Here is a 25,378-nt window from a genome sequence, read left to right on the forward strand (position 1 = left end):
CAATGAAATTTGTTTTACTTCTGCTGATTGCAACAGACAAATGTGTAAGAGTGACTTCCCTCCTATTGATTAATCAGTATGGTGATATTAGCAATATATTACTTAAGAAAAATAAATCAATTTATATTTCAATTTGGGAAAAAATCAGTCTAGTTGAACAGAAATTGGCCCCGCTTAAATAAAATAAAATGACCTGAGGATTAATGAAGAATGAAATCTTGTTTGTCGATAGTGCAACAGGAAAACTGTAACTCATGCCTACATTTCTTATTTTTCAAATGTCATGTTCAAGGGACTATTAGGGGCAAAGTTAGAGAGCAGTTTACTCTAAGAGTTTGAAAGTATTTGTCAAAACAAAAGTATTAAATCTTTTATCATTCACAATTCCCAAGTAAGATCTTGAAGGAATCCATGGAAGAAGGATATCAAAGCTTAGTCCTCAACGGCCTGGACACCCATTCAATTTTCCAAGTTACTTCTAAAACATTTTCACTGCATGTATACATATTCCTTTATTCTATGGCTAGTTGACATTCCTGGGGAACAGCATAAATTATTCCTTCTGTTTTCACAGTTAATTAAAGGGGCATTTTATTATTAGGCAGGCAAGATTTCAAATTGAATTCTATCCCAGTATACATGGACAGCACATAATTAATCCATTTTGAAAATGCTTTAACCACCAGGCTACTTATGGGTGAAAGGTATTCATACACTACTTACGTTAACTACAATGGTCAGGTTTCAAATTAGTATTAATTCATACCGATTCAAAACTGTCATCAGTTCAAAACTTTTTTCAAGGGATATTTTAGGTTTGGATGCTACGATAAGCCAGTAAGTAAACAGTTTTCAATCATCTATGGTTCAATTTTGGAAGACAAACTTGAGTTGCTCAAAGACATATACACACTAAAACATGATTTATAAAAGATGCTTAATGTACATTTCAACTGAAAATGAACGTGAAATGAAGAACAAGCAATAATTCTGTATGTAATTATCATGATCAGTATTAGTATGAATAGATTTTATTTTAAAAAACTAAAACAAAAAACCAAAACAAACAAACTCGTATGATATGCTTTCAACTAACCACATACAAGTGACACTTAAGAACAAAGAAATAAGTACAGTTGTAATGGAATTAAGGCTTAGGCAGATTTGGTTGTCACTACATCACTGGCAGTACCTTTTTTGGTTGTGACATCTGTGCTGCCATCAGTGCCCACGCTGCAGCTACTGTTGCTGTCATCAGTCTCGGATGTACGCGGTGGTGAGGACGACGTGCACGCCACCACTGCCGACGTCTCCAATTCCTCTAGCTTCCTCTTGGGCATGTTGGGACAGGTGTTAGCCCTGCTGGTGCTGGCTCTCTCTCTGGGGCATGGTCTGAAGAAACAAACAACTGTCAGTGACAAAACTGTCATTACTACTACCTGGTCAGTTTACCCAACTACTGACCACCAATGAAATGTAGATATATGATCTTGATAGACCGGAGATTTAAGTGCAGAACCACCATCCAAATATTAGAAAACCTACCTGATGCACAGAAGAGCTACTTGTCTGAGCGAGCGAGTTAAGCTTCATGGCGCTTTTAGTAACACACCAGCTATATTAACCGCTTGAACACCAGCAACGGACGTCACATATTGTACCCATGTGGGGAATCGAACCTATGTATTCTGCATGAAGAGCAAATGCTTTAACCACTTGGCTACCCCCTCCACTGGTCTGATTTTGAACGCTACTGTTTGTTGTCCTTGTCAACAATTATACACGAAAATATTTTCTGTTTTCACCTGATTTAAATACCCAAATACACTTTTAGTGCTTTCAGAAAAATTTTACGAAATCGTTTAACAACATACTGTCGCTTGCCACCAGTCAGTTCCATAAAACAAAGTGAATTAATGTCCGCTAAAAACCGAAGATATATTCAATAATATGGAATACAACTTTGATGATAAAATCTGTTTTATCACTATGAAAATAGGTTGGAGAGTAATTCTTTTTGAAACATTTTCAAAAAACAAATATCCATTATCATGAAAATCAAAATTATACAAACATTCTTCCACATACTTAGGAAGGATAAAAGACAAGAAATCAATATTCATTAACAGCAGTTTAAACTATTTTTTGACACATGATTCAGACAGAATTTACTCGATTCACAGAAAAAGTTAACAAATAATAAACCTTGTTCAGTATTAGTATGTGATTAACAGTAATAATACACACATTTGTACTTAATGTTAACCAGGTGTCATGCGTAATGAACACTTTTACTTGATCACTTTCAAATCCCTATTCTCAGCATGTCAAGAAGATCATTTAACTTGTCTCAAGTTCACCTCAAGCAATCATTCAAAATTAAGGAAAGCAATTACCCACTTAGCAGACCAGAAAAAGCCTGTCTCTCCTGCCTGGAGAAATAGCACGTAACATGCAATCACAGACTGATTCCCCAGCTTCTTCATAAGTCGATTAAATAATGACAAATATTGATAAGTGTTTCACCACCCTTCAGCTGTTTTGCAAGCGCCTAACGTGACAAAAGCTTTGTCGACCGATCACGCTAATTGACTCGGCCAAGAAGCGGAGATTAGATCAACCTACAACCTGCTTGTAATATTTAAACCAATGAGAATTAATTAACGGCAAAACACAGCGGCGGCAATGAACTTACCCACGTCGGGACTCTTGTATTAAACAAAATCAACACCGAAGTGCTCGAAATCGCAGCTTACTACACAAGTCTCTTAATCACACCGCTGTCTTTTTTCCTAGCGGCTTTCTACAGAGCAAGTCCATCTGCCCGTAGTCTTAAACTCCAGTATTTACAGGCAGTCTTGCTGGTTTCCATGGCAACGCATCCCATTCCACTATAATTTGACAGACTCGACTAGCTAGCCTCATTCAGCGGAGTCAGAAAATCAATACTGGCTCCCTGTCAGGGACTTTGTAGGGAGGAATGATCAATATTTATAGCCTGTTTCTACTTCTTCAATTAACTGGGGACTACCAACTTTCACAATGGACAAAAATTAATTTAATGACTTTGATAGCAGAAATATGTCACCTCCCTGTTTCAGCAACCTTGTAAAGAATTTGACGTAAATACTTTAAGTTCTTATCTCCTCTCATGTGAAATCTGATGAAGTTTTAAAGAACTTTAGACACGCTTGACATAAGTAACATCCTTTTCAAACTTGAATTCATAACTGCAATTTTAACGAATACTGACAACTAAAATATTTTGGAAAACCCTTTTAGGGAGTAGACATCACTGTAGGCATGTAGTTATAGGCTTGGTTATCAGAAAGATAAAGTCTGTTTCCATCAATGAGAGCATAAATCGTGTCATCCAGAAGAGTGGGCAGCACTTCCAAATCCAATTACACCGACCAGGTCTGCCCTGACCAAACCTCGCACACAACCCATTGTCATACCAACACAATATTCACTAGAACATCTGATGGGGAATTTCTCAGCATCATTTTAAGCCTGGCAGTGTCAAGCCAGCCATAGCTTAATCACAGATTCATCACTATCACCACACCATGCAATTAAGTCTTAACTGACAATACAACAGACAAGGGAACAAGACACGACTAGTATAGTGTGCATATATTAAAAAAGTGAACATTAAATTATTTTTTAGCATATATAGTAATGACATTATCAAATATATGTATAAAATAAAAACCTTGTCACAAAAATATACTGGTTGAATGAAGACATGTCATGTTTTGCTATACTGTAAGAAAAAAAAAGCTATACCAGGATCACCTTCAAAACTGAACCAGGCTACCACTTTGTTTCCACATGTGTATTTCCTCATAAACACAGTAAATATTCATCATAATAAGTGTCCTTGAAGACTAGAAAATTGAAAAAGGTTGAAAAAAACCCAAAAAACAAACAAAAGTTCAATTTTATCCACATAAGCCGTCCTAGCATCAATCGCAGTTATACTGCAATTACAGACCCTTTCTAAACCTCAGCTATCTATTTCTTAAAAAATGCTCAAAAAATAAATATGCACAAAGGACAAAGATTTCAATAGATTTTGGGTCATAGTAGTGTACTCATGAAGCTTGCGTCTTGACTGGTTGCCACATTGGCCAGGGCTGGTTACTGGAGCAACATGTACTGTTAAAAAATTCATGATGGTTCCTCAACACGTCAAAAACAAAAGGAACTACTTATGAGCATTGTTACTTATATAGTTATTTCCTTTCTGAAATAATATTATATTGTATTATGCTAACATTTGTATGACATTGAAATTCTGCTCAGCTGCTCAAAGGTGCTTTGGTTTTCAATTGATCACTTTATGTCAATCTCAACAACATTTCATACTTTCAATCTCAACTCCCTGATAATATGACATATTGTTAAGAAAATGATTTTTAAAGCTCAAAATAATTTGATATTTCATTTTGTTTTGAACAAATCATTTATAATATTAAATCTTAATATGTACTGTAAATGTAGGCATCCAAAGACTGTACAACATTTCTTGCCAGTTTGTTGTAAAAAGATCATATGCACCATGCCACAAGATCACGTTCCTTAACCATTGGTCAATGTGAGTCAATTATATGACTGGCCACATCACTGAAACTAAGTACAAACACAATTTGTTTTAGACATGAGGGAATACATATGAATAACATCGAAATAGTAACATCAATCTCCTCAAACTCGGTACATTTCATGACAGGTGGCAGATGTAATAAAATGACCATATTGTTAGTAAGTATAATTGACATTCTAGCCACCAATGATCATAACATTAAAAACAATCAGTGACAGCTAGGGGACTGTCATACTGCCATACTGTCATACTGTAAGCAAACTGAATCAGTATAAAATGCTTGCACGCAAATGCTTATTGGGTGTCTAATCTGAATGCGCGAGGTAAACACCCATAAAAACTGTGCAAATATTGGTTAAAACTACTTAACATGCCAGATAACCAACATCCCAACCCTCAAAAAGTTATGATATGTTGTTGCAATTGTCAGTTTGCTTTCTGGTTTGGAATTTTCATATGAACAAGAGTGACATACATGTTTGGTTAATTGTTTTAAGTTTAAATTGCATATGCTTTACAAACAACTTTTTAAATTACAGTCCATAAGTTTTCACTTGCAAACATTCATTTTTCATGTTTTAGCAACTGATCAGATACAGGAAGATATCATAAAGTACCATGTAGAATATATACACTGAGACAGAATATCACCTCCTAATGATCTGTACGGTCTTTGATATTCTATATCAATGATACATAGCCCAGAAATATTATAAATGCCTTTCTGTGACAAAATATATTTTGTTCATGTCTTCTAGCCAAGTGAGTGAGTGAGTTAAGTTTTAAGCTGCTTTTAACAACATTCCAGTAATATCATGCGGGACACGAGAAATGGGCTTCACACACTGTGCCCATCTGGTCTTCTTACCAAACCATCTGTTAGAAATTTAGCCTGTTTCATTTACCATGCCTCGTAGCTTAGACATGCTATAGTAAAGTGAAATGTCTCATGTACATCTCTGTAATACCTATAGTATATCTATATACTTATGTGTAATGGACCAATCAATGTTGTACCAGCAGGGATTGACTTGGGCCGCGATATCACGATTTTCTCGCACTAGTTGTTTTAAAGTCGCACTCAAATCTACCTGCAGCGATTTAAAATCGCACCCTGCTCACCTGTATGATAGGAAGTTTATAAATCTGTTTTACTGAGAAAGGATTTGTCGTTATTGTGTCCTGTCAAAGATATTCCTGTTGCTTTCTACCTATTTTTAATCTTCGAAACATAACTTCTGGTATGGAACATCGAACATCATCACACAGTGCTGCACAGAATGAGCTGCGCTGAAAGGAGTATGGCAAACTCTGAACTTCGCAGTACTGTGTTGTTTAGGCACAGTGCGACGGTGTACAGAGTTCGCATTCGGAAGTTGTGTTCTGCAACGTCACACAAAGGGCGGCTACTAACGAAACCATCTTATTCGATATTAAAATCTTTAAATTCTTAAAGACTACGAAAGAAAACGAAGAAACAACTTGACCGACAACTTTTATCGACAAGATTAGCATTGTAAACCATTTTCCGCAATGTTATTGAAAAATAACTTTTCGCACACACATGCTTCGGCAACGGGTCCACATCCGAGTTCTCAGTGAGCAAATCAACAATGCGTAGAGGATATAAGTAAACAAATCACATTAACTGAACAATAAAATCAACAACAGTACCCATAAAAATTATCTAACGAACATTATAATTTACTATTTCAATCTTTATTGTGCAATCGATTTTAAAACGGAGGATTTTCACGCTGTTGTATCAGGTTACCAAGCGAATTGCCACTGATATCGGGAAATACACGACCATACATATTACTTCAGAAATCTTTCTAGAATAATTTTCTGATCGTGTATAAATGAACATATGAAAGAAAAAGTGAAGGGGATGTCATGACTTGTTACAAATAAAAAAAAGGCTCCAGTTTTTTCTTCCTCTTTGGTTCATCTAGACATATAAATGTGTATGCCTGCATTTTCATTAAAAAAATTCGTTTTAGTTGTATTACGTGAAAAATATGATAAAAATAACTTTCATATTTATAAACAGTAAGATTAGTCCTTTCAACTGGTGTATGATGTGCAGTAGCAATAATAATTTATAAGTTGATATTTTCTCTTGATAAACATAAACTTCATCTATGACCTCAGAGTTGCTAGTTGGCAGTTGGCCCACATCTATACTGAAATATAGGCCACACAGTCAGTCCACACTGTTACCAAGTCTCAAGAAACCATTTTGTCTTCACTGGATGTATGGACCAATACAACCCATGCATTACCATGAAGACTGTTTTCCAAAAAATAGCAGAAACTGATGATGCCATATAGAAAACAATATAGAAAGAGCATGTTACAGCTCCCATACAGTGTTTAATAGCTGAAAGGAACACACATGATATTCCACTTATGTAGCATGACATGTCATGACATCCTGTGTGTGTCAGCTGCTAAACTGAAAGTGTCTATAAAGAGAATCTTTCTTACTTTTAACAATTGTCCGGCCGGTTTTCCCAATTATCATTTAACATTCACGAGTACAGACAATACATGCATGCTAACATTTACAACCATAGCGAGGCTTCTGTCATAAATCAGACACAATACATGCATGCTAACATTTACAACCATAGTGAGGCTTCTGTCATAAATCAGACACAAAATTCTTACAGATACCAAGCAAATATTTATAAAAGTTCTAAAATATGTACGAGTGAACAGTATTCTCATCTGTAATAGTATCACTCTAATTTCTATATCTTTTATGACTGAATGACAGACTGATTATTATCAAGATAACAGTTTCAGTTACAATTTCTAATGATCCCAAAATTCTTCTCATACATTTTTCTAAAATGAACTTTACCATGTTTACCTTCTGTTGCAAATTTTGGGTTTAATATCAAGCTCTGAGAAAGTCTACATATGTCATTATCCTAAGACCATCAGGTTTTCAACCACATGTAAATTTCACAATAAGAAAATACACTGAAAGTTACTATTTCAGTAGCATTTCTTACTTAGACTAGAAGTTTGTTTCATACCTACAGATTAAAAGTCTTGTCTGGAATTTTAAAGTAAAATAAGTCCAAAAAAGCTATTAGCTGTACATACATTTTGCCATGTCATCTGAAATGAATCACATCAAAACATGCCTAACATCATAATAGAGTTTGAATGAAAAGATTGAATGATATTATTTTCAAGAACCATTATCCTATGAAGTAAAGACATAATAAATATGCTGATTCAACCTTAGTATCATGAGAAATGAGTCTTGAGTGGGGCACTGTATCTTGTCACAAGCGAATCATGTCCAATTACTCCATTAAGTATACCACAACATGACATCTACAACACACTGCACAGTCAGTGGCACAAATTATCAAAAATAGGAAACTCTTCTCCAGGAGGAACTGTCACTTTTTCTTATGTATACACTTTACAGCAAAAAATGTTATGTCTTCCAAATGTTTATATATGTATGCTTTCTCTTAAAAGAGAATAGAGTCATTGTGGCTCCAAAAATAGAATTCCTGGGGTAACCATGACTTGATATTGCGTATACATTTTGTCTCCATGCTGAACAGTCAGTGTTGACACTGAGCACATTGAACCATATCAGATCTACACTTTGACAGGTGAAACTAAAGTTGGGAGTGCAAGTCATTTTCTTTTTCACTTTCATCTGAACCAGCCTTTTATATCCCTTATATTTTTATTTGCAACATCATCGCTTGTATGGAAAAATATTTATGCAAAATTGACAAACCAATGTGTGTATGCCTCACACTGACTTCAGGATATCTTTGAATGAGTGAGTGGGTTGAGTTTTTTCCACTTTAGCAATATTCCAGCAATATCATTACGGGGACACCACAACAGGACTCACATACTGTGCCAATTTAGGGAATCAAACCCAGGTTTTCCGTGTGACGAGAGAACAATTTAACCACTAGGCAACGACACCACCCACAATTTTGAATAAACGAATTAACATCTCTTTAAATTTTCTACACCATGTCACCAGTCTATTTAGTTTTGTCAATACAGACTAGGAGCGGTTTGCATGTAAACTGTCACAACATGTCAAAGGAACACCAAAGTTGTCTCCCTTGAATTGTTCAATATCTCATTTGTCATATTGAATGCACAAATATCAACAAACATTTTATATGCTCTTGGAAATACTTGAATGCGTATCAAAAGAAAAAAAGAGATTGGAATCTGAAAACCTTTAAGTAATTTTTCAGAAACTGATGCTGTGCGTTCCCATCCAACTGAAATTTAGTCACCATCAATTCAGCACAGCATAATCAGACTCTGATTTTCAAACACAGTAGGTCTATCTCCTAATTAACAACTGATCTATAATGGAAAAGAACAATAATTATCTCTTGTGACTTAATAACAAATATTATCTGCAAGGGTGATGAGATACTTGCTGAATTTGTATATCTTCAATCATTTCATTTTGCCAGCACAAGCAGGGATGATGAGAACTTCTTGTCCCCAATCAATTACTGACATGTCATGTCACAGGTGAGCCTCCTGTACATTTCAGCTGTGAACATCTGAGTGACATTATGAACACCCAGTTGCTTAATAGTTGAAACAGGGGTTGTTGGAACTGATACATATAGAAACATCAGCACTGTGGATCAATTATGTTCATACTGAATTGTGCCACTCCCCCTTAAATGTGACTATGTATCTTGCATTTCACTGGTCTTGTTGCAGAGACAGAACTAGCATAAGTCAAACTATGTTAGGCACTTGCAAAATGTTCTTGTAATGCTACAAGGAAAGTGGAAAGTTATACTGGCTTTAGCCAGTAGGCTGGTGGTAAGTTCTCACCCTGCTGTTAAAAGTGATATGCAGGTTAACTTAACAAAGCCATAACATCAGTTTATCTGTATTAACATGAACTGGGAACATATTTCAAATTGGGGAATTTTTATTGACTCAGAGCCAGTAAAAATAAAGATATATTCTGCTTTTACTATTTTAGTGAAATGAATGGGCGAGCGAGTTCAGTTTTACACTGCACCCAGCAAATTTTCCAGCTATGTGGCCTGTAAATAATCAAGCATTGAGCAGAAAACCCAGTGATCAACAGCATGAGCATCGATCTGCACAAATGGGAACTGATGGCATGTGTCAACCAAGTCAGCGACACTGACATGCTGAAGCCCTATTCTAACCTGGATCTTAACGGGTCTTACCATGTAATTCTATTTAATCTGTTAAAAGTCTACATAGGCTTTGCTTAAACAATGAAGGAATTGTACATCCTTGTCAGCGGGATGTAAAAAGTCATAACAATTTCATAGGCTAGTCTTGATGTCAAAACTTTAGTGAATGGTCTTCCTGTCAACATGACCTTTTGAAAATATTATCCACAGAAAACATACATGACAATATCAACTCACAAATATCAAAATTGACCTCTCAAACAAGAAAAAGCTTGCACTAATGAAAAAAACAATGACATACAAGAAGACTACATACAGCCATCATTTCGCGAAACTAAAATTGTAGACCTACCATGGCTATATAAGTTAGTGTGTGAGCATGGTTTTGATCCATACATCAGAAAATTCCAGCAATGTCATGCCTGGCCACACCAGAAATCAGTTTCACATTAGGATCTAAGTGGGGATATGAACCCAGGATGAGGTGACAAGTAAATACTGAACAACTAGGCTGCAACAATTGGTACAGCAATCAAAACATACCAGCTCCAATATCTGAATGAAAACCTCATTGACTTTACTACAACGTGGGTCTTCCCGCTTCTATAACATAGGCCATCATTTTCAGTTTTTCCACCCTTCACTAATCTGACAGGTGCAATGATTCTATCAGTAAAACCACAGACAAATACAGGGCTCAATTAAGAGAGATGTTAGCCTCCTTGCATATGTGCAACCTTAGATAAATGTCAAGTTAAATTCAAGTTGCTGTGTAGTGCGTTCAAACATCAGAGATTGTGGTGCACATAAACATATTTCTGTGATGTAGTGCCCATGAAACTATAACAACACAGAGATGATGCTGATCCCTGTATACAAGAGCTGTCATAGCTGAGATGCAGTGTTTCAGTGACATAGCTATTCAAAGTTTAGAAGAAAAATCAGCTGATATAATTATGCTCATAATGCTGCATTGTTGATGCACTTGTCAAAATTTGACTTGCACCTGGTGCAAGTCTAACCACATGCAAACTGTAGGGATTGCGCAGCATAGAGAATATGACAAGTTTTCTTATATATGAACGAAGCATAGCAAAGGTTGACAATGTTCTTTCCTTGTTTCGGATCGAGAAATATTTTTCATGTCAAACTAAAATATTGCCACCAAAGGTACATTCCCATTTCCTCACCTGGCTGTGCTTTCACATTTCTTACCCCATGTTTAGTAATTACTCATGTAAAATATGTTCTATTCAACATTTTAAGTGTCATCTGTGGTGTTCACATCGTTCTTCACCTCCATTTACCCTGCCAGCTTCCGGTTGAACAGAGTGACGGAACAAGAATAAGCAGAAATTAAAAAGAAATACCATATTGCCTAATTTTATCATGAACCCTTGTGGAGTTTATTTGTCTTACCTGTCGTCACTATTGTTAACATTTCCTTAAACTTTATTCTACATAAAAATACTTCTGGCGTAATGGGCAAATGAAGCAGGGGAGGTAACTGTAAGCATTCCATATGGAATAATACCCTCCTGTTCCATCACTCCATAGAACCAGAAGCTGGAAGGGGGAATGCAGGCGAAGAACGGTCTGATATACCATGAGCTGTGCTTAAAATAAATGTTGAATAAAAAATATTTCACTGGAGTAATTGTTTAATATGAGGTTGGAAATGTGAGAGCACAACCAAGTGAAGAAATGGGTGCATACTTTTCATCGTGGCGATATTTTATTTTGACATGAAAAATGTTTTTTGAAGCAAGGAAAGTATGTTGCAAAACCTTTGCTCGCTAAGTTCACATATAAGAAGATTGGTCATTTTCCCTGTGCTGAGCAACTCATTTGCGCTACAGTTTGACAAATAACTATGTTTCACATTGTAACATTGTGTTACACCAGTGCAAGTAACAAAGCACTAAATGGAGCCTTGCAGTATGGGGTATGTGCAATACAAATAGTACATATACAAATCTATAACTGGTTAAGCTGTGCTGTGTTCACTAATATCACTACATTCATGCAGGTGCATGGGTAATACATCTTTTCATTTGAGGATTGATATATATTCTATGTCTTGAAATGTGATTTAATGATGCATCAGGGATGGCCTGGCGATTTAACCCGAAAAAGGACTGTCATTAGCACCGTTTACAGACAGTCAGTTAATTTACACATATGGCAGTACTAGTACAGAGTAGGTAAGACACTAAATCAGGGGGGAACAAAAATGTTTGGAAATGGTGACAAACAAATTATGATATTAATAACACGAGATAATATTCTGCAGCAAGAGAAGGAATCACTGAAATCTTTTTTTGATTTGTAAAATAGATGGCTGGTGCATTGTGCAAAAAACTGCAAATTTTCTTTTCTAAAAATTTTAAAAACTTGCCAGCCTGTCATGAATTAAATGACTTTGGGGTTGTTGTAATGATGTGCATCATAAAAATTATTGTGCACTTTATTAAATTTGCATAAACTTCTAAAAACGTAGCAACACCTAGTCTTACAAAAATATTCATAAGAAAATAAAATGTGATTACTGACATAACATTTCAGTCAAACTGAAAAATGATAAAAAAATACACTTTACACTAAATTTACAGTGGAAAGTGTTAGAGCATTGTTGGACAATGTCACAATGGAAATATCCTGCAAAGTTTTACATGAACAGATTGCACACACTAAGAATACATTTCTAAACCATACATACAGTGACTTTTCAAACATGGCCATTCGGCTTCGATAGCAACATCTCGTATTTTGTCTCTTGCTTCGCAAATACTGAACATAATGTCATGTTTGATACGTCACTTGTGAGCTTGATATACGATTAGGGCCCATGTGCAATGACGTCACATGTTGTCTGATTAGATGTTAGATTGTTAAGTGTATCAGAATTAACAATTCAGAATGTTTGGTAATAATATGTGAATCATGATAATGTTGAAAACAGCCAACGAAGTGGTAGGCCGAGAAAACTGAGTATTTGTGGTGAACATGTTCTGTTGAAGAGTGACCACAAGAACAGATTTAACATTCTAAGAGATATTACCCATGATCATAATGTAGGTCAACATCAACACGTAAACAGTAGAACAATTCAACAAGTTTTGCATCGGAATGGTGGTTTTCATCGGGTGATTAGAAAGCTCCTTGTTGTGAAGGAAGTGAACAGAAGGAAACAACTTCACTGGTGTTTGGAAAGGAGAATTTGGACAGTACAAAATCAGTGGAAAAGGTGATATTCAGCGATGAACTGGACAGAATGGAAGAGTTTTCGTTTGGTGAAGTGTGAATGAAGAAAATTAACAGGCCAGGTTATCAGTTATGATCTGGGATTCTTTAACTTTGTATTGTGTTGGCACCTTGTGTTGTGTTGATGGTAACATTAATGCTGTCAAGTATCGTGAAATACTTGTAGACAACCTCTGGCCTGTTCTAGCTTGGCACTTCAATGACAAACCATGTCAGTTTCAAGATGACAGTGCCCCAAAGGGATTCATTTAGCCCTGCATCATGGATATTTTATGAAATATTTTATCAAATGACACAAATATTTGAATTAGCTTGCTAAGTAGGATGCATAAGTAACAACAGAAAATGGCTTTGTAAGTGAAGATGTAAAATGTGCCATCGAACTTCACTTGACAAGGTTATTTACCAAATATATTTTTGCTAGGGATTGTATTATATGCAGGGATTACCGTGTGCATTTGTCTCGTAAATAGAGCAGGAAATAGCAATCAGCTGTGCACACATTTCCCAGCAATCTTGTTAAAACACACCCAACAACGTAACAGGATGATCTGTTATGATTACGGTAATAAACTTTCTGTAGGCAAAAAAAAGAAAAAACAAAAATACAAACAAAATATCAAAATGAAAACTGATGGTGGTTAAAAGATGTTCAATGTTTCACATTGAAATATATCTCTTATGATGCACAATTCAACAACAGTCAAGCAGGACATGAGTTGTTGACTCTCTTATCACAAGGGACACAAAACGGTGAATCTTGACCTTTTACTTTTAGTATAATGCGTATGACCAATGTGACATCGTCAAATGATGACCTGCTCAAATATGGACTGACATCCCAAGTAGGTGTAACCAATACAGAGGACTGGTTCACTGAAGTGTTATAAAGAGTACCCGGGTCGGGGTCCGGTAATAGGGCGTCGGGTACCCGGGTAGGAAATTTGGACCCGGCCCGGCCCTAATGTATGTATTTCAATTCAGCAACAGATTCGTTGCCGTTCAGATTCGGTGGTAAATTTGAAATATTATTTTTCATATTATTAAAGCTCTACACTATTAAATGCCATACTCCATTAACAATCATAGCTAAACATCAGCTAGTTCGGGATACTCAGTTAGAAATGAGCTTTCATCATAGTAGATAAAACAGAGGACCATATATTTACTTGGCAGAGTAGTATAGGGAATGACAGTCCGAAAACACTTTTCAAAAACCCCTCTAAAAAGCCTCATTTACTAAATGAGGCTTTGGTGGGACCATTAGCTCTTGCTAATATTACCCCTACTACAAAGCCACACCATCACGTTTACCGTGACTTGGCAGGCGGTAACACTGTGCCGTACGGTACGATCAATAATTCTTCTCTTACAAATCCCCTACCCGGCCCATCCCTCAAGTAGTACAAGTTAGGTTCGTCGGCTTTCATATCCACTTTATCTATGTTGTAAGTTTTGACTGACCATATAGGATCGGTGGCTCGCTTACGGCTATCGCCCTCGTGTTCCCCCGGCTGGTATAGATACCTAACTAAGGCCCTATCTGGTATCTGTTTCTCCTTTCCACGCAATGGAGCAGACGACTCTGCTAACACTGATTTTAGTTTGATAGCGTCTGCCGGTTTCTTACCAGTGAGCCGGGTTACTTCATGGTTGATTGCCGACACCACCTCGGGTAACCTCGCTACCCATTCGGTCGATCGTTTTCCAGTGGTTGTCATTTCCCTAGCATATTGATGACCGAACAAGCGCTCAGCCAAAGTCCTATTAAATCTCTCAACTATAGCTTGGCTGCGATGGGCTCCGGCCGTGCCACGTCTGACCTTTGTATCGTGTTTGGCTAGCAGTTGTGAAACGGCACCCATGAACTCCCGTCCGGGATCAACTTGCAGCTCTGTTGGCCAAGTCAGCGGGCTGCGTTTGTATATGCGTTCTAATCCTTTGGCTACTTTGGCCGAATCTTTCGTGGTCAAGGGTTCGGCTTCCTTGTAACGACTGGCTACGTCCACTACGGTTAAGGCATACTTGTACCTCTTATCATGAGGTAGGAACAGTAGGTCTGCCTGGTGAATGCTATTAGGTATGTTAATTCCGAAACTCCTTCTAGGTACGTAGCGTGGCGCCGGCAAATAGATCTGCCACAGGGCTTGTTTTTCAAGCCACGCTTTGGCTTTCTCTGGTGATACTCGCGCCATTTTAGCTAGCTTATCTACTGCGCTAGCTCCTTTCCAATATCCACGCGGGCTGTAATAAATAGCCTCAAATTTTTTCATGTCCATACGCGTATGTGTTTATACCATCAATAGCTATCCAACGTTTCGTGTCCATAGGCGATAGGGATGTCTTGTTTATAGTCAGTCCGTATATCTTATGTCCATCACTTCTAAGCGTGTTCATCTTATGCCTAAAGGTACGGGTCTTGAACAGAGCCTCCTTGAATCTGGCGTGTTTGATGTGTTGTTTCACCACATACTTCTTAACCCCCTTAGCCTTCCGGATCTCACTATTGTCGGCTTTCAATATGGAGTACATCTTAGGTCTCAAACCTATGTACTCAGCTATTGGCGTGCCAGCACACTCGTCCTTCATCTTACCTAGGACCTTTTTATTTACCGTGTTGTGTATAGTATGGGTCTTAGGATAGTCGCTGGTGTCGTATAAATCGAGGTGTTTCCCCATGTCCTCGTACACGTCCTCGGTTCGAATCTCCATCAGCAGGGAATCCGTGTCAGTGTACAACACTTCGCACCTGTCGCCGTACTGTTTCTTGAGCTCGTTGTAGTAAAAGTCGTACATCAGGTGTTTGGATAAATCGAGGATACTCATCCCAACGTAAACAGGTCGGTTGAATTTTATGTGACTTTTCTTCATGTGTATGGCAACTAGGTCGTCTGTGAATATTTTATTACGGTTGAATGCCGGACTGGCTATCAATTTCCTGAGCTTGTCTTCCTCACTAGATCTAACCAGTTTCACGGTTACGCGTTTCCTCAGGTTTTCCATAGTCTTACCAAACACCGAGTTGTTCATGAGCTTGTAGAGATTTTTCTCAAAATCACTGGTGGCTTTTTTTCGTAGGTCTGTGTTCATTCTGATGTAGGGCTCCATCCATGGGCTCTGGTCGAACATGAGCACCCTGTGTATTTTGGTCAGCCTCATACCCAATGACAGGTACAGCTGTAGGTTGCGATAGTGAACTATGTACTTGGTCTTATTCATTAAGTTAGGCACGAGTTTCTCAACGTCCGTCACACGACCACCTGACAAGTTATGTTGGTACTCAGACATCCAGTCTGTGTTAACCTTCATACGTTCGGGCGCAAGGGGATAGCTGTTGTGCGATGTGTGTAATTCCTTGGGATACTCTAAGTCAACTTCGAGGATATACCCTTTGTTCGAATCTGATGCAATGCTCATAACATCAACGTTTGGTACCCATTCGAATCCTCCTGTAGGTAGATACTGGCTCATGGCCCAGCCGTACAGGTTATTTGCGTCGAGGTATAGAATGTGATTGGTTGGTTTGTTAGGATCGTAACCTTTCACGTATTGATTATTTGCTTTAGCGTATCGTTTGGATGCCATGGAAATCCCACCTCGCAAGCCTTTCTCAATGAATAGGTGCATGTCGTAATCTGTAAGCAATTCTAAATTAACTCCTGTCTTTTTAAGCAAGGCGTCCCACGACAGACCTGGGCTGGTGTAATACCATGCGGGGTCGAGTTTATACTGCTTGAAACATGTTTGCCGAAACGTCTCGAACACGTCGGCTAACAGCAGTACATCTGTCCTCAAGTACAGATCGTGATAATCGCCAAGGTTCTTACAACCCAGTTTATTCCATACGTTAATCGCGTGCGAGTAATCGTCTCGTGAGACGGACGCCTCATTCAGCTTGCTATAAAAGCAGTCGATAGGAGGTAGTCTGGTCTCTGTGAACTTAGCCCAACTATCCATGTACTCATATGGGTATACGCCCTTCCTCATGAGCAGGTGTCTAGTCTCGGCGTCTGTGTATCGATCTGTGATAGGGAAGGTATTGTTGGCCTTGACCAGACTGTCGAGTGACGACAGGAGGAATTGAAACGAGTCAATGAACCTAAGTCCGTTTAAGCTGAAGGAGATGTATCTCTCCATGTTGTTTGGGATGCACGATATATTACCATCGATTTTCGCGATGGCCTGCATGATCAAGTGAGAGTCGTATCCTCTCAAGTTGTGAAAGACAACGGGGATGTTTATTGTCTTAGGGTTGATTTTAAGCTTGAGGTTGCACGCGTTGTGAGCGGCGCCTCTATACTTACCAGTTATGTGGCAGTGATCTCTCACCGAATCACCGTTAAGTGGTGAGTCGCACACGTGACAGTTAGTGCTACTGGCGTGAGCTAGCATGTCGGCTCTGGTCATACGCATTGGAGCGATTTTATACAATGCATTCCTAATAATTTTTTCTTCCTCCTGCAAGCACTTTAGAAACCTTTCAGCCGCGTCAGGACCCCTATACACTACCGGAGCTTTCGTTTCCCCGTCACAACGGACTACAATGTATCCAAACGAACAGGCTTTATGCTCTTGTGTTTTGTGTGTGAAACTCCCACTAGTGGGTGTGGGGGAATCCCCACCCACAACTAAGGCTTCGAAGTCGGCGTATATAATATAAGGCACAGACATTTGATTCTTGTGATTGTCGAATTTTAGGATATTTTCACCTTCCTTAGGCATTTCGACTCGTATGGCCGTCTGCCCAACACCTTGGCAATCCTCCAGGTGGGATTCTAATAAATCGGCCCGACTGAAACAGTGTAGGCATCGTACACAAAAGTGTTTTTCCCCATCGTGTTTCGACTGGTCGTGCAACAACCGGCTGAGATGTTTTATCCACGTGTAGTGATACGTTTCACCTTTTTGAATCATGAATAAATTAATAACTTGACAATCCTTCACCGGGCTGACCCTGTGTATTATTGTTGTATTACCTTCGTGCCCAAAGACATTTATAGCCAGATTATTCTGTTTTTCTACTTTAGTGATCTGGGATATTGGGGTGGGTTCATCTATACCATCCCAGTTGAGCCCATCGTCCTGTGGATAATTAGAAGGCCTGTTCGGATTAGTGGCAGCTGGAAATAAGGCTGACCTGATAGATAACCTCAAGCAATCGTTTCCTCTATTCTTAACGTTTACTATGGCTTGTTTGTTCTTATAGTAGGGAGGCAAGGCTAGGTATGACCCACCTCTGAACGGCACGTATTTAGCTATATCTAGATAGATATTATCGATTTTATCTACAACCCACCCGGACCCCATGTGTGTGTAGCGTTCTAGGTATTCTCGTATCTGCTGAAAACTATTATCGATTGATGCGTCAATGGTCTCTGCATGTGTGACGACCTCTTGTTTACCTCGGAAGTAAGGTTGAATATACTCAGTGGTACTCCCAACCTGCTTATCGAGTGACATTTTCACTGTGATCTGAAACTTGATACTTCCTAGATTATTTAGTTCCTGGTTGACCTTATCAGCTATCAGAGGTTTAATATCTGTAATGTCTATGTTTCTATCAATGTGCATGCGCCAACCTCTCAAATAATTGCCTACGGCGTGCTCAGTGCGCACAAACTGTAGGTCAATAGCTCTATTCTGTCGTAATAATTCTACAAGCTGTGGTTTTCTCATACGAGAATACCCACCTAAACCCAAATCGTGTGCCTCGGCTTTCAGTTGTTTTACAGTTGGACGTGCTACTGGGGCATGTGATAACAATGTGGTTAACCCGGCTTTCCCCAGTTTTGAATAACCCGTGTATCCAAGCTGTTTCGCTTGAGCTTTTAACTGTTTTACCGTAGGAGGGACTTCTAAACCTAGTAATCTCAACAATGCTGGCTTCCGCATTCTAGAATACCCGATAACACCTCTCTGTTTTGCGACCCTCTTGAGCTCGCGCACAGTAGTCATTGTGTTTACACCTAAGAGAACTAATGTCTAATTGGTTCACAGTAAGGGGAGGTAACTCCTCCACTCTTGATAAAAAATATTTTATTTCTTGTAATCACTTATTAACCAAACTCGGTTTGTTGGCCACAATTCTCGTAAGTCTTCCAACAGCTTGTGTGAATCTATGTAGGCATCGATCAGTGTTTGGTTATTTGATAACAATTCAATTAACCCGGCTCTCCCCAGGTTTGAATAACGCCGGCATCCAAGCTGTTTTGCTATAGCTTTTAATTGTTTTACCGTAAGATAGGCTTCCATATTCAAGAATGTACAGTAGACATGTTTACACCTAAGAGAACCAATCTCTAATTGGATTTTATCTTGAGCAGTCGCCTACGTTCTTTTATGTAGTCTTTTTTATTCTCGTATATGAGTTGATGTCTGACTACGTTCGCTCCGTGAGCTTTACATAAACAGTAGTGCCCTTTAACCCCGATACCACACACAGAACACGTGTAGTTAGGACTTCCCATATGGAAACAACAGAACCCCTGATTCCTGCATTTCCTACCACAGGCCTCGGTCTTCCCCATAAGTATATATTCGCATCGGTATGGAGCGGGTCTCATGTTTACTTATATAGGTATTTTAGTTTAATTGCTTAGCAACCAACGCAGTAGCTGCTATACCCAACACTATGAAGCCCAGTTCACGATTCATTTGTCCCTTGGATGGTGTGTAGTACTGAGCGAGTGTGGGTTCATTGAGCGCTTCCAATCGTTTACCAGTTAGTAGATAGTATTCTTTCATTGCTTCATCGACATCGTTGAATGTTTGAACGGCATGGTTTTCACGCTGGAGTTGTTCGTTAATAAAATCGATCCTCTGGAGGCGTTTTTTAGCGTACTCGGCCTGTGCTCTTTGTAATTTCTCAGTAGCGAGATCGTGTCGCTTCCTTTCTTCCTGTATTTCAGCCGCGTGATCATCTCGTAGTTTCGAGAAGAGGAAATTACTCCCGGAAAATGCCAGGGCATTCACTAACGCCCCACCAACCATCATAGCTATCGTGGCCATCCCTATATTTATTTCATTATATTATCAGGTATTATTCCTTGTTTTACTAGGATGTCTTTTGTGGCCATCGCCATACCAAGGTTCATTATGAGCATACCCATATCCTGCAGGTTGAAATCTAGCTTGATAGTTGGTTGTTTAAGCACCATTTTAGTCAACCGAGCGTACCCTACTGCTAGACTGGCTACCACTGTGGCGTGGTATGCGTCGTTGACGAACGTTTTCCCCTCAGACATTATGTATATGATATAAAATATTTTAAATTATAACATGATATGCGGGTCTACCATGGGGGATACCCCCATACCCTCACTGTTCTCACTGTTGGGTTGTGGCTCACTGTGGGAGGTGTATAACCATGTTATAACCACGGCAGCAGTTACGCCTACAGCCAACAACAGTCGGGTTGGGTTGGTCACTTTATGTTGGTTACACCACCGTTTTTTACCGGCAGCTACTCTCTTAGGATTCTTCTGTCTGGTTACTGTAGGGGGTGTGGGGGGTACCTCCACTGGGGTCTCCACCGTCACTGGTTCCTGTGAATCCACTAGGGTCTCCACCGTCACCTCGGGACTCACTGGTTCCGTCACCTCGGGACTCACTGGGGTTTCCTGTGCAGCATCCATCTATACTATTATTATTATTCTTTCTCTCAAATTGGCAATGTTTTGCCGTGATAATCGCCGCCGTCACTGGAGCCAACAACATACCATATTTGTGGTACAGCCCGCAGCTGATAGAGCTCACGGCGTGTTCGATAAAAGGGTCTTTATCTAGGTCCTCCCACAGGTAAAGTCGGCGCTCTGGTGGAATGGGAAGGAATTGTGATACAATACCGGTGTATATCTGGGTCATAGCCGATCCTATTGTTTTTGTCATTTCTGCTCCGAGCCGGGATTCGTATCTAGCGTACAGCTTATCGATTTCTTCGGCTGACATTTTGTTGATTTTATCTGGAGTGTAGTCTCCAAAGTAATGTTTGGCTTTGCCGCCAACAGCCAATGCCACCAGTTTCTCTCGCTTGGGGGAATCCCCAGTTGGGGAACCCTCCACAGACAATTGTTCGAGCAATTCCTCACACTCCATCTTATAATATAACAAGTAAGATTTAGTTTTAACTATATAATACCCGATACAAACAAAACACAGAGAAATGAAAGTTAAGTTGCACACGACAAATACTTCAAATATCATAGCTATGCTTAGCATTTGCTTAGCTTTGCTTAGCTTTGCTTAGCTTTTGCTTAGCTTTGTTTAGCAAACTATATATGCTACTGGTTGGTCGGTCTTTAGTACGAGCTTAGCGTGTTTAGTTTCAGCGAGCTGTTTCTTTACCCGTTCCCGTTCTAATTTACTCATCACATCGTTCTCTCTCAAACACTCCTCGAACGAATCCCTATCCTTGCAGTGAAATAAGGCCACCCATCGCGTCTGCTCCCTGAGGTCTTTCAACACCGAGTTGAACTTCTGCGTTAGCACCCAGACGCTGTGATTTGCATGCCGGCCGGAGAAGGCCAGGTACGATAGCATGTCTCTCTTTTTTGTTATCTCGCGATTAGCGCTGCAGTCGTCCAGTATAAACAGCGTCGGTTCCCCTTTAAATTTCTCGTGAAGAGCTTTCAACCAGTCCTGCAGGCGTGTTCCAGGGTCGATTTTGTGTACGTCCGGGTCCGTCATCACCCAAGGTCGCGCGTACGTTTTATTCATGCTCAGAGTAGGGCACATGATAACAATGTTATCGAACACATCCTTGTAGTAACCCTCCAACATATCCAACACGAAAACTGTCTTCCCACAGCCAGTCTGCCCGCATATGATAGCGCAGTGTGGGTCAGTGGGTAGGTGGGGCAGTTTATTGTTGGGGGGTGTGGGGGGGTACCCCCCATCAGTAGATGGCTTGCACGAATCTCCCATTGTCTATATTAAGTTGCGCGTCCATAATAACGTACAGATATAATTTCAACTTACCAGCGGTTTGAGCCTTCTTATTAATCTGGATGGTTATCCCTTCGCTGCCGTTATCTATACGACGCCCGCTACCGTGCAGTTTATCATCATCCGTGGATCGCATGTCCAACCATAGGGCGTACTTGGTGGTCAGGTATTCACCGATCTGCACGGAGCCGAGGTCCAGGTCCTTTGTTATATAATCCCCCACTGGTAGCTTTTTTATCTCATCCCACTGCTGGTGTGGTCTCATACCATGACTGAACAGCTGGTTGGGCACGCCCTCGATGGTAACTTCCACCTTTTCAATCTCGGGGTTGAAAAACTTCTCGCTGTCCCTCCGGAATGGATCGTAATCCTCCACGGGGACGACCAGGATACCTTTCATCGATCGCGCCGGCACGTTCAGGTTGATATTCCACACAGTGTCGCTCTTATCTCGCACGACTGATCTATGCCTCAGTACGCGATCGTACAGGATAGCCATCTTCCCAGAGTACTGGCTTCGAACCTGCCTGGCCAGCTCCGGACTAGTGACCATGTCGAACTCCAGAGAGATGTTGTCTATGGCATAACTGGCCTCATCACCGTTCGGCGTACGCACTACTTTGCTATAGTCGTTAAACGTGAGCTCGTATTCGAGCCTATCACCCAGCGCGGCCTGGTAAAATGGCGCGTGTCCCGTGAGCAACTCGAAGTCGAGCGGCACGCAGAATCGATTCCCGTATGCTAGAGCGATGGCCTTTTCACCGTCCGATAGCTTGTCTTGCTGGTCTGTCGTGAAGACGTATCCTATGCGCGCCCGGGTTGATTTGCTGATACCCTGGTACACATCATTGACTCGTTCTCTCTCGCTTTTCCAGAGATCCTTGTAGCAGTGAAACACGTCGCTGTCGTCGATGCTCAGTACCTCGTTACCGCTGATCTTGACGGTCGTTTTCTTGATGATAGCTCGACCCACGTTCCGCACTAGCTCGCGTTTATCGTTGTCGGAGGTCAACGTGATATTGAACGCCAGTCGAACAGTGCCTGGTACAATGAGGTCATTCTCACCAAGGTTTGGAAATCTAACCAGCAGAGTTTGGTTCTGGTCTATCTTGCTGGGATTGTTGGTGATGGTCACCGACTGTCGCACGGCTCTGGCACCTAATGGCTCTCTCAATTTTCTGAAAGGATCTAATTTTCTACCGTACATTGTTATATAAAAGAAATATATTTTTAATACTAATGGATGAAGACATACCTATGGATGATATGTGGGACGATAGTGCCCAGGCATTCGATGATGAGCAGGAGACCTCATTTACTAGTTTGCCATTGAGCCAACAACTTTTAGAAACAACGGTAAATGATTATTACGAAAGTTTAAAAAGCGATAAAAACTACGTTGAACCCCAGGGTCGATACCATAAGGATTTTTTTATTGATACAAAGGGTGTTCTACGTCTTAAGTCTGCCCCAAAGGTTGACCTCTTTAACAAGATCACTAAAAAACCACTGGCCTTGTCAACTCTAGCCAGCCGCAATGGTGGTGCTGAATTTATCCGTGAACATCTAAACATGCGTGATTACGGTGGTGCAATACCTAAGACCGTTAAAGAAGATCTGCAAGCTACCAGATCCCACCTCACCACTATAGATGAAATGACGCCAGAGCGTGCTACAGAAGCCTCGGACAGCATAGAAAAACTGTTGAGCACCTACTGGGACAAACCGTTACCGGGATTTGACTTTCCGGTAAGGGAACTGCGCGGCTTAGATGAAGCCGTGAAACGCGTGCGTGGAGAACTTGTGAACAACATGGGGAAACTGAACGAAATCGACGAGCACATCGCTAGGGAAAAAACCAAACTCACCGAAACTGACGATGATGATATGAAGCGTCGCATCAATGAACGAATACGTGATTTAGAAGACGAGAGACGTACACGATTGGAAGCCGCTTCCTCGAATCGTGAACATCTTCGATCCCAGATCAGTCGCATTCGGGAAACAATCGATAGAATACTGAACGAAGATACAACTTTAGCCAACAGGATTCGGATATTGTTCCGGGAGCAAGGGATCACCATCGCCAGCATTCTAACTGCATTGGGTTTCATCATATCAACCTTGGTGGTGTCACTGGTGGGGGGTGCCCCTGTTGGGTCTACAGGAGGCGGGGGAACTCCAAGTGGCGGTGGTGGTGTTAAAGACTGGATTAAAAAACTCGGGGAAGGTCTAGCTAAACTAGCTGGTAAAGCCGCCGAAGCCCTTCCCGGCATCCTGGGTAGCATCGTCTCGTGGTTGTTGAGCGCTCTGTCTAAAACTGCCATGTGGCTCAGTCAAAACCTGTGGGCAGCCATCGTCGCCGTGGCGGGTCTGGTGTACGTAGCGGCTAAGAAATCTTTAACCAAATAAGTCCCAAAGTTACCCCACCAATCACTAAGGCTGTTTTATTATCAATATGCTGCTGATAGGTGGTGGAAACCCCCACAACCCCAGGGGGTACCTCCACATGAACTTTAGGCTCCGGTGGTGGCGCAACTATACCCTTTTCACGTGGTGGGATGTGTGGGATATGTGGGGTGTTAATATCGGGGTTGATACCCAACTTTTGGTCCGCCGTGGCTATGACTATTTCGTTGTTATAACCCACCACTTTTTTTATTCTAAGTTGCATATCACTCGGGGCCATGTATAACCCCACGCCGAACACGTAATTGACTTTCGATCTGGCGTATTCTAACACGTTTTGGTAGCGTTCGATGGCCCTCGGTAGATCAACTGGAGAATTGATAGCATCCTCAATGTTGGAAACGAATTGTGTCTGAGCGTCGTAAGCAGTTCCCTTACCGAGGATGTTGGAACGCGTCATCGACTGCGCACCCAACAGCGCCCACACGTACGTTCGAATCGAGTCGTTCAAGCGTATTGTACCAGCACGAGTGAATCCTTTCGATGTTTTTGAGATCATTTTAGTCCAGGCTGTGGCTGCATCAGGACTGGTTTGTTTTATACAGCTGACATGGATCTTTTCATTCGTTGTGGGGCCTGTAAATGTATGACGGTTTGGGTTGTATGAACCATCTTTTGAACCGGCATAATATTTTCCGGACCTGTAGAAGTACACGAGAACTATACCGAGACCATGGTTCACACCAGGAAGGCGAAAGTCTTTATTCGTTGGAATCTCAAACTCCCCACAAATACGTTCATAAGCGCGTCTATCATAGGGGTTATTCGTCATACTCCACGCTTTATCTTGGGGAAGAGGAGCACTTATTTCCTTCAATATTCGTCTCGTTTGATAATAAATATGAAACAAAATAACCGCCTTACTCAGTTCGTCTATACCATAGTCTGGTTTCAC

The 25,378-nt window shown here is 40.3% G+C and overlaps 2 protein-coding genes across 2 annotated transcripts in view; one reads left to right on the top strand and one right to left on the bottom strand.

The window, feature by feature from the left end:
- The window catches only part of LOC137298287 (armadillo repeat-containing protein 8-like), an 801,735-nt gene that overhangs the window by 184,045 nt on the left and 592,312 nt on the right, over positions 1-25,378 (top strand). The gene's annotated exons all lie outside the window — the stretch shown is intronic.
- Positions 1-25,378, bottom strand: part of LOC137298286 (cysteine/serine-rich nuclear protein 3-like) — a 39,884-nt gene that overhangs the window by 9,925 nt on the left and 4,581 nt on the right. Inside the window, exon 2 of the mRNA XM_067830475.1 lies at positions 1,193-1,392. Within this exon, the coding sequence (XP_067686576.1) occupies positions 1,193-1,340 (148 nt within the window). The 5' untranslated portion in view covers positions 1,341-1,392. The remainder of the gene's footprint in view (positions 1-1,192; positions 1,393-25,378) is intronic.

This window comes from Haliotis asinina, chromosome 10, assembly GCF_037392515.1.
Source record: "Haliotis asinina isolate JCU_RB_2024 chromosome 10, JCU_Hal_asi_v2, whole genome shotgun sequence".
Lineage (NCBI taxonomy): Eukaryota > Metazoa > Mollusca > Gastropoda > Lepetellida > Haliotidae > Haliotis > Haliotis asinina.